We start from the raw sequence: 10,220 nt of genomic DNA on the forward strand, positions 1-10,220 counted from the left end.
CGTGACCCCCGCGTGACCCCGCGTGACAGGGGCCCGAGCCGAGAGGCCAGGAGGTGGGAGTCTGGGACCTCAGTCAGGAGAAAGGCGACCCGCAAAGGTGGAACTAAACTTGCAAATCTCGATAGGTTTTGATGCCGCGAGGGCGGAGCCTAAGGCCCACGGTCCTGGCCAATCAGCGTCCGGGATGATCTGAGAGGCCGGGAAGGGGAAAGCAGCGAAAAGGTTCTACCGTGAGATGCCGCGGGGTCTAGTGGGAGGAGCAGTTGCCCAGCGGCCGCCCGGCACTTCCTGTTTCCGGTTCCCGGAGTGGAGCCCAGCGAGGCGCTCGTTGGGTCGCTGGCTCTGCCGCGAGCTCTGGAACCGGGGTCTGCGGCCGGCCCCTCGCTGGTGCTGTCTCCCAGCCGCGAGCAGGTACTCGGCCGGGGATTCTGAGCTGTGGCTGCTCCCTTTGCCTGTGACACGTGAGTGTGAGGGGCGTGGAGGAGTGGGCTGGAGAGCGCTCACCTCTCGTGGCTGTGACGGGGGCCGGGATTGCTGAGTCTCCCTTGGCCCGGGTTCTAGCCCAAAAATCCAGCTAAGGAGCCCGAGGGTAGAAAGGCGGAGGCGTAAGGTTGGGGAGTTACAGAGTCGCCAAGGGAGTGAGGGAGAAAGGATCTCCAAGACCAGAGTTTGGAAGGCAGGGAAAGGAAGGTCGCTAAGTCTGGAGTCTGTTCGAGGTGTTACTGGATACCCGTAGACGGGATTTTGGCCCGCATCGTAGAGGGAGGTCAGGTGGCATCATTTGTAGAGGGTATGGCCCTAAGCATTTGCAAAGTCGGGAGACTAGACGGGACGCGAATGTCTGGAAGCCTGGAAGAAGTTTGAGGGAGATGAGTGTATGGTACGAAGAGTCGCCAATAGAGGGATTTGCGTTCCTTTTTGGAGAGAGCTTCCGCCCTTGGGCTAGAGCTGCTTTCTTAAGTCTTTTCAACCTTGGGCGGTTCAGCTAGTTAGGGCTGCTCTTCTGAAAGTGTGGGCTGCTGGAGACAGGAGATAAGGGCCGTCGCCATCAGAAATGAGCCAGAGAGAGGAAAGTAGAAATTCCACCGAAAAACAGAAAATGGTCATGGCTAGTCTGGGGGAAGTGAGTGGTACAGAGGCCTAGTGATGTAAAGTGTTTCCCAATTCCTGGCTTAGTCATTGGTCATCCCATTGGAGGAGAATTTTTTAGCCTTAACTGTATGGATCTATCGTTGTAGAACAAGAAAATTGAAAGGGATTTTTCAAAATCTTTAAGTCCTGCCGCTTGTTTCCAAAGTATCTAGGACAAACTCTTGCATCTTGAGAATCTAATTGTAGCACAATTAGATGTAAAAAGGGACTACCCAGCCCTTGGATTTCATACTCTTAGGAATACATTTTTGCACTCCTTTATTTATCAGAAAATAGCTTTATACCATGACTCATTCAAGTTGCCTTACTAATAACTTCATACATGTTTAATACTTGTATAACCTAAGGCAAGTAACTTAAGCTCTGTAGGAATCAGTTTCCTCATCTGTAAAATGGGAGAAATTATATCTACTTTTCTGGGTTGTGAAGATTGATGAACATAATCTAGATAAAGCGCTTAGAGCATATGCCACTGAGTCAAAGAGAAGCAGCTCAAACGTAGCCAACCCTTAAGCAGGAAAGAGAAGAATATATCTCTTTTTATCTCCTATCTTTTTGAACCAATAATTAAATGAAAGCTAGTTCAACTCAACTAATGCTGGCTGCAGGGTGTTCAGCCCTTCATCCTTTCGCAGTTTTGTGAGAGTCTTTGTTCTAATTTGGGAAAAGAAATCAACTGTTAACAGATAAGGAACTAACTTTGAAGCCAAAGAACACAGTCTTGTGTGTGAGCATCCCCCCAGAAAATGGTCCTGGATGAAAGAATATTGAAAGCACAGAAAGTTGAAATTTCAAATTGGGTCCTGCAAGAATATAAAGAAAATGTCATGCTTAATCAATCTACTAAAAGGAGCCTCTTATTTTAGTGAGCTGGTCAAGTTGTGTGGATCAGTAAGTGAATTTAGAGAAGGTAGGAGTTTGAGGTCTGGGTTCTTTATTCTGCCTCCTATTTAGTGAACCATGTGAGGAGTCACTTCCCCTTCTTGCTTTGTCAAAATGAAAGCAAGACTTTGACTGCCTACTCTGATCCCCAGAAAACTTAATGTGAAAGGAATGGTTAAGTGTAGACCATGAGCTCAGAGCTGCACTATCTGGTTCATGCCACTAGCTGTGTCTAGTTTTCTCCTCTGTAAAATAAGGACAGTCGTATTTACTGCATAGGGTTTTTGTAAGGCTTAACTGGTTAATGTATGTTAAATGCCTAGCAAAAGGCAAGCACTCTATTAAGTGTTTCCTGTTGATGCTTTGTATGTGTTTATGGGAGCCTCAGACTTTGTGGCTGGCTCTACTTATTCTATGGAAACACCTTATTAATGTTACTACAATGAATTGATGTTTGGAGTACACCAAGTCGGGGAGATGACTTCCCAAGTATTGGTTGCCCTAGTGGAATGTGGGAAACGGAATGTCAAATGTGGGACTTCCCTGGTGGCGCAGTGGTTAAGAGTCCGCCTGCCAGGGCTTCCCTGGTGGCGCAGTGGTTGAGAGTCCACCTGCCGATGCAGGGGACACAGGTTCGTGCCCCGGTCCGGGAAGATGCCACATGCCGCGGAGCGGCTGGGCCCGTGAGCCATGGCCGCTGAGCCTGCGCGTCCGGAGCCTGTGCTCCACAACGGGAGAGGCCACAACAGTGAGAGGCCCGCGTACCACAAAAAAAAAAAAAAAAAAAGAAGAGTCCGCCTGCCAATGCAGGGGACACGTGTTCGATCCCTGGTCCGGGAAGATCCCACGTGCCGCAGAGCAACTAAGCCCGTGCACCACAACTACTGAAGTCCACGCACCTAGAGCCCATGCTCCACAACAAGAGAAGCCACCGCAATGAGAAGCCCACACACTGCAACAAAGAGTAGCCCCCGCTCACCGCAACTAGAGAAAGCCCGCGCTCAGTAATGAAGACCCAACACAGCCAAAAATAAATAAATAAAATAAATTTTAAAAAAAGAATGTCAAATGTAAGTTCATTTAGCTCTTTATCATGGTGCCTCAGAGGCAGTTGGCCACTTCAGGATGAAGTTGAACATCTCTTTCCCAGCCAATGGCTGCCAGAAACTCATTGAAGTGGACGAACAAAAACTTCATACCTTTTGTAAGAAGCATATGGCCACAGAAGTTGCTGCTAATGCTCTGGGTGAAGAATGGAAGGGTTATGTGGTCTGAATTGGTGGGAACAACAAACAAGGTTTTCCCCATGAAGCAGGTGTCTGGACCCATGGTAGAGTCTACCCGCTACTGAGTAAGGGGCATTCCTGTTACAGACCAAGGAGGACTGGAGAAAGAAAGCACGGATCTGTACGGGGTTGCATTGTGGATGCCAATCTGAGTGTTCTCAACTTGGTCATAGTGGAAAAAGGGGAGAAGCATATTCCTGGACTCACAACTTCGCCTCGTCAGCTGGGGCCCAAAAGAGCTAGCAGAATCCACAAACTTTTCAGTCTCTCTCTATGTCCGCCAGTATATTGTGAGAGAAAACCCCTAAACAAAGAAGGTAAGAAACCTAGGACCAAAGCACACAAGACTCAGCGTCTTGTTACTCCACGTGTTCTGCAACACAAACGTCAGCATATTGCTCTGAAGAAACAGCATACTAAGAAAATAAGGAAGAGGCTGCAGAATATGCTAAACTCTTGGCCAAGAGAATGAAGGAGGCCAAAGAAAAACAACAGGAACAGATTGCCAAGAGACGGAGGCTGTCCTCTGAGAGCTTCTACCTCTGAGTCCAGTCAAAAACGAGGTGTTCTAAGAGTAACAAATAAATGAGATCAGACATCCAAAAAAAAAAAAAAACGTTAGTTTATTTAGGAGAGTGGAGAAAATTTATTCAGGTACCTATTAGTACCCATTAAATTCTGCCTGTTTTAAGTTTTATATGCTAAAAATGCAGTGGAGTCAGTGGACCAGCATGACAAAGAATTAGAGGACTTTAAAAGAGTATTCAAACCAAAGTCCAGACTTGTAGTATGGAAGCATTTTATCATAAGTGAGAAAAGTTTGGAAGAATTGAATCTTTGTATCAGAAAAATTGGTGATACTGTTATAAAATTAACAAGTAGTGATGGCCTAAGGGATCATTAATGGATACCAAAGTGATTTCTTTTGAAAGGGTAAATCAGTGGATCCTGGGTATAAAGATGGAGTTAGAGAAAAGAAAATGAGTTTGGGAAACAGCCACACGCTGCCATTCCTAAAGCAGTACAAGCATCAGATGAATTGGATTTGCTAAATTGTAAAGTGACATGATGAATTCCTAGAGTTATCAGCAATTGGAAGCTAGAAACTCTTGAGGTTCATGACTTGTAGAGCCTGAGGTGGGTTTTGGAATACTTATTCAAACCACTCATTTGGACCTAGTGAATTTTGTTCTTCCTATCATTTAAATGATTGAATGATTTTTCAGAGGTGAGACATCAGAACAGGTAGATGTCGAGTTTTAGGTGCTGTGGCAGTGTTTCTCTCTGTTCATCATTCTTATGGTGAATATGAACAAAGACTGTTAGATGCTCCTGAATGTTAAAATGAGGACTTAGGTCCCAAAGTATTCAAGTCTTTTTCTCTATTTTACATCTTTCTTAATAACTTCCAACTAGCCCTTATCAAGTGTCAATTGTAATTCGAGTATTATCTTATGGAGGGCCACTGGTTTAAGCAGTATTTATGAACCAGTATTGAACTCTAAATAATGAGACATCTTAATCTAATTTCTTGCCAAATGGTAAAGAGGCGAGGATGTCTCCACCAGGCTGTCATAATTTAATTCTTTTTGTTCTTTCCTTTCCCTCTTCTCAGCCCCATAGTTTGTTCTGAAGGACTTACCTATGAATTAGACTGAAAGTGATTGATATATAGAGAGAGTTTCCCGACACAGGTGATAGATATATATGTGCATGTGTGTATATACATATATATGTATATCTGTATATGGGTTTCCTAACACAGGTGCTCTTGGCACAGAGATATTAAAAGGTAATATTTGTTGCATATGCCAAAGAATCTTATAGTTTCTGCATAATCAAAATACTGTTCATTGGTCACACTTAAGTATTCTCTAGGCCATTGATTGGTTCTTCTGACAGTTTCTAGGACCAAAAATGTGTTTTTCTCCCAATACAGCTTAGAAATCTAGATATTTTTTTGTGCACACCTTGCACACCTGCACACCTTGCAGAAATCGCAACAACAATCTATAGACACTAACTCTTCACCAAGGCCAATGCTGTCCTCTTTGTTGAATGTACATGAAAGGGACACGAGAAGGACAGGAGGTGACCAGTGGTGTCAAGCAAGGGAGTCAGCTAGGAAGAAGCTTTTGAAATAAGTTTTAAAAAGAAAAAGAGAAACCTGGAGGCTTAAGGTTCCAATTCTGAATATTAAATAATGGGGAAAACAGAACTTGAAATGGAGACAAGAAAATAAAGCCCAACATCATAATAATGAAGAAAACTGGCTAGTGTAAAATAATAGGTGGTGGGTGGAAGATTAAAAGGTTAAAAAAATACCATTCATTTATGACACATTCATATGCTTTATTTCTTTCCCTTCTCTCCCAGTCCTCTCCCTCTTTCCCTAACACACGCACTCCCTCTCCCAAAAGGATGTTCCCCCTCTACAGCTCCTGGAGGACTGGCCTGCTGCTGCTGCTGGCCGTGGCAGTAAGAGAATCCTGGCAGACCGAAGAAAAAACATGCGACCTGGTAGGAGAAAAGGATAAAGAGTCAGAGAAAGAGTTGGCTCTACTGAAGAGGCTGACGCCGCTGTTTAACAAAAGGTAAATGAGAAGAATCTTAAAGGGCTTGAGGAGCTAACTTTATTAAAGAATCTCTTCCTCCTCTTACTGATTTTATTTTAGTATTTTATTTAGTAGTATTTAGTACTGATTTTATTTCTCCCCCCAAACATAGGGGGGATACATGTATCATAACCTCCTCTGAGAGACGGTTCTAATCTGAACTTTAGCAATATTGGTCTTATTTGGCCGTGCTGTCTTGCTTTCCTTCATGATATAGAGCACATGCACAGCCCAGCGTTCGCAGCCATGCGCAGGTACCTTATGCAGAAGGGTAGCGGTTTCCAAGACTGGATCCAAGAAACCAGCTCATGGGAACTAAAAAGCATTATTTGATGCCTCGATATTTAGAAATATCAGAATAACATATTTAGGCCTGCTGCGTCATCGTGTCAGGAATCTTCTGGTATATAAATCTGAAGATAATCTTTAAGGAAGGAGGGTGTATCTCATGAACATAGACCCTTACTCAAGGGGAAGTAGTAGCTAATGTTTTAGCATAGTGTAGAGCAATTATTCTAGAAATATCTAGAATACTAGCTGTCTTAGATGCAGTATTTTAATCAGTCATCATCAACAGGGTGTTCTGTCTGGGTCATGGATATCTCATGATGCAACAGATATTATTCACTAGGACGTTTAGCCGTGACATCAGATAAATAAGTTGAGTGCACCACTGTTGTTGTTATTAAAAAGGAAACTGCTCTTCCTAAGGCTGACAGCTGTAACTGTCCTCTTCCTTCTCCTCACTTCTCCTCACAGCTTTGAGAGCACCGTGGGCCAGGGCCAAGACATGTATATCTACATGTTCCGGGTGTGCCGAGAAGCTGGCAACCACACCTCTGGGGCAGGCCTGGTGCAGATCAACAAAAGTAATGGGAAGGAGACAGTAGTAGGGAGACTCAACAGGACTCAGATCTTCAATGGAAGTAAGATTCTCCCTGTTGATCAGTTAATTGAATCCCTCTGATAATCCTGTATGTCTCAGCCCTTCCCAGGCTCTTCAGTGTACCGTACGGTATGTGTGGTTCAGCTCACCTGAGATACCTGCAAACCACAGGATACCTAGTTCCACAGCTCCTCCACAGCCAAGGCTCAGGACATTTATGTGTTTGTTTTAAAGTGAGATCAAGCTTTTTTGCAAACCAGTCAGTCTACAAAAATTTCCCCACCATCTTGAGTTATGTTGATAATATTTCTCAAAAATCATAAAATCATATTGCTGGGAAGGACTATGTGAGCAGCTGTGGTCTATTTTCCTCCCTTAAGCAGATAAATAAAATTTTCACTGCCCATTGTTGCTCCTATAAATAACATAATAAAAAACAACGTCAAGAGTTTGGGGCTAGAGGTCAGAAGACTGGATTTTTGATCCAGCTTATATTTATTTGTCCTGTGACTTTGAAAAATCATTTTACCTTTTTGATTTTGTTTTCTCATATGCAAAATTGGAAGCACAGTCCTTACCTGATTCACCTCGTGATTATTGATCAAATGATACTTTGCAAAAGAAATTTGAACACAGTAAATACTAAAGAAGGAAAAATGCCCCTCAGTCTTCAAAATCATCCACTTTGAATTTATCTGTGGTGACTTTATGATCTTAGGCTTTCCCTTGCCACCAAGTAATTGGATGGAACCTCTCCTTTTGATGTTAGCAGGTATTCGGAAAATGTGAGTCATGATTAAGGTATGGATCATAATTGTATTTGCACTGTCAATTGCCTTAGTTTTTGTGGAAAATTAAGGTTATTCTTGTATGACTGTCTGATTCTTAGTCGTCTTAATAAGGGAACACATAGCTGTTATAAAGGAGCAAGGTTTAACTGCTGTTTCTGGTATACAGAGCTCATCCTGAAAGGGTTATTTTAATTATAGCCAATTTCATTGAACTCACTTCCACTCTACCACAGTGCCCAGGTCTGCCTCTGCTTTCCCGCACCCCAAAGCTCCGTTTTCCTTGTCCCTCCTCAGGTAACTGGATCATGCTGATCTATAAAGGGGGTGATGAATATGACAGTCACTGTGGCAAGGAGCAGCGTCGGGCAGTGGTGATGATCTCCTGCAATCGACACACCCTAGCGGTGAGGCACCCTGGGGCCTACGAGCCTAGAGGAAATGAAAGGACTGGCCTGAGGTGGGAGAGACTGTCCAGAGGGAACAAGATAATTGGGACCAAGGAGATAAAACGAGAAGTTCAGCTTTTCCCTGAGCCATAGGCACCCGTGTTCCATCATACGTGGAAGAGGAGGTTTTGAACCAGGAGAAAGCAAATGTTTGGGGGGTTTTGTGGGTTTGTGCTTTTTTCAGACAGGTGTCAAGACACAACATAAATGTTGTGTTCTGTCCTCTTGTCATCAGGACAATTTTAACCCTGTGTTTGAGGAGCGAGGCAAAGTCCAAGACTGTTTCTACCTCTTTGAGATAGACAGCAGCCTGGCCTGTTCCCCAGAGATCTCCCACCTCAGCGTGGGTTCTATCTTACTTGTCACGTGAGTACGTTTTCCTTTATCAGTCCAAACCTTTTTTTTTTTTTTTTTTAACTCCACAATCACTTGGAGGTCTGTAGGTACAAATAGTGTGTGTGCATGTATATGTTATACTATAATTTGTAAAAATCCTCTTTAAACTCTGTGCAAGTATTCAAAAATGACTTAATGTTTTGGACCCAGTAAATATTTGCATTTGGATATAGGATTTTTTCCCTACTGGAGGGCTGGACAGTTTTTAATATGCTGCCATTAGATTATTCGAACTTTTAAAGAAATGGAGTTGTGTATCTAATGGTGACTGTTCTCAGCCCTAAGTCAGAGTCACAAACTCTGTCTTACTTTATTCTGATCATTTTGGTTTTCTCAGACTGACACTCTAATTGGTTTTCTAAGGACCTACCAAGCCCCCTTGTTCATTCAACTGACTACCTTTTTTTTCCTTTCATTTTTATGGAACACAGCTTAGGAAATAGGTAACAATGAATATAGAGATTATCTTTAGTTATCTGAGTCTTACTGTTTCTTGGTTTTTGAGTATAGATGTCTTTCTCTCTCAACAGGTTTGCATCGCTGATCGCCGTCTATATCATCGGGGGGTTCCTGTACCAGCGACTGGTGGTGGGAGCCAAAGGAATGGAGCAGTTTCCCCACTTGGCCTTCTGGCAGGATCTTGGCAACCTGGTAGCAGTAAGTAACAGGGCAGCTGGCTGAGTCCGTGGCCTACAGACAAGGTTGAATGACCAGCCATCCTGGTTTGCCCAGACTGAGGGGTTTCCCGAGACACAGGACATTGGGTGCTAAAACCACAAAAGTCCCAGCAAACCAAGACAGTTGGTTGCCCTAGTACAGATAAGCAACACAGCATCTTAGTGTCTGGCCTTGCTAAGGCCTGGCTGGAAGAGCAGTCCTTTTCCTGAGATTTGGGAGCCTGATACAGCTCTTAAGGGGCCTAGGTGAGGAAAGGGTGAGGCCAAGTTAGAACCTGTCTATTCTTCCCCACATTCAATTCAAGCTGATCCTTGGAGCTTTGGGGTTTTCTCTTCATTATCCCTGGAGAAAACCAGTTCCTGCCACATTCTTGGACCATAACACCTGAAAGCTGCTGATTTCAAACGATCGTTTCCTTCCTTTCCTTTCCCCCTACAGGATGGTTGTGACTTTGTGTGCCGATCTAAACCCCGAAACGTGCCTGCTGCGTATCGTGGTGTGGGGGATGACCAGCTGGGGGAGGAGTCGGAAGAAAGGGATGATCATTTATTACCGATGTGATTGCACTTTAAATGTCCGGCTTCTTCAGCCCCCAAACCAAAGCATCCTCAGCCAGGTTTCTTAAGCAGCCTCCGCTCCAGTCTCTCATCTCACCCTTAATATTGCTCTTGCCTTCCGGTTTGCTTTTGGTTTGCATCCACTTGTCAGTAGTAGAAATGCCTTCCCTTTGTTCCCTATTTGTTTTCCCTCCTGAGAGGTACGGTTGTAGGACAGATATAATATAACAGGGCCAATGACAGCAGAGGCTGTTGCACTGTCCCTTGGTATCAGAAAGTACAAGTAGGGGAGTTATCATGAGCAAAAGGGTATGGCAGGCTCCCTGACCCTTCCTTTTTTAAACACATTTTCACAAGTTTTTGAGACACTGGATTTCTTTAATTTAAAAAAAAAAAAAAAAAAAAAAAGCAAAGAAACATTATTTATACAAGGTTTGATTGCTTTCATGCTGTTGCTCTGTACCCTACAGTATAGTCTCCATGAGAATCTGGATGTAATTTCTTGCTGCTTGGAACTATTTTGCAGTGATT

At 43.7% G+C, this 10,220-nt stretch overlaps 1 protein-coding gene and 1 pseudogene across 3 annotated transcripts; both read left to right on the top strand.

The window, feature by feature from the left end:
* The first annotated feature begins 1 nt into the window (after position 1).
* On the top strand, positions 2 to 10,073 carry M6PR (mannose-6-phosphate receptor, cation dependent). 3 transcript variants are annotated; one of them, XM_065886793.1, is made up of 7 exons: positions 2 to 461; positions 5,741 to 5,914; positions 6,695 to 6,861; positions 7,907 to 8,016; positions 8,294 to 8,424; positions 8,985 to 9,111; positions 9,571 to 10,073. In XM_065886793.1, exons 2-7 carry the CDS (start codon positions 5,742 to 5,744, stop codon positions 9,691 to 9,693), a joined length of 831 nt encoding a protein of 276 aa, XP_065742865.1. In that variant the 5' UTR covers positions 2 to 461; position 5,741; the 3' UTR covers positions 9,694 to 10,073. The 3 variants fall into 3 exon arrangements, with proteins under 3 accessions (XP_065742865.1, XP_065742866.1, XP_065742867.1); XM_065886794.1 differs by lacking the exons at positions 2 to 461; positions 8,294 to 8,424; positions 8,985 to 9,111 and having other exon boundaries at positions 5,742 to 5,914; positions 9,571 to 9,693; XM_065886795.1 differs by lacking the exons at positions 2 to 461; positions 5,741 to 5,914; positions 6,695 to 6,861 and having other exon boundaries at positions 7,915 to 8,013; positions 9,571 to 9,693.
* On the top strand, positions 3,160 to 3,909 carry LOC136131464 (small ribosomal subunit protein eS6-like; annotated as a pseudogene).
* Positions 10,074 to 10,220: the final 147 nt, after the last annotated feature.

This window comes from Phocoena phocoena, chromosome 11 (genome assembly GCF_963924675.1).
Source record: "Phocoena phocoena chromosome 11, mPhoPho1.1, whole genome shotgun sequence".
In the NCBI taxonomy this organism is placed as follows: domain Eukaryota; kingdom Metazoa; phylum Chordata; class Mammalia; order Artiodactyla; family Phocoenidae; genus Phocoena; species Phocoena phocoena.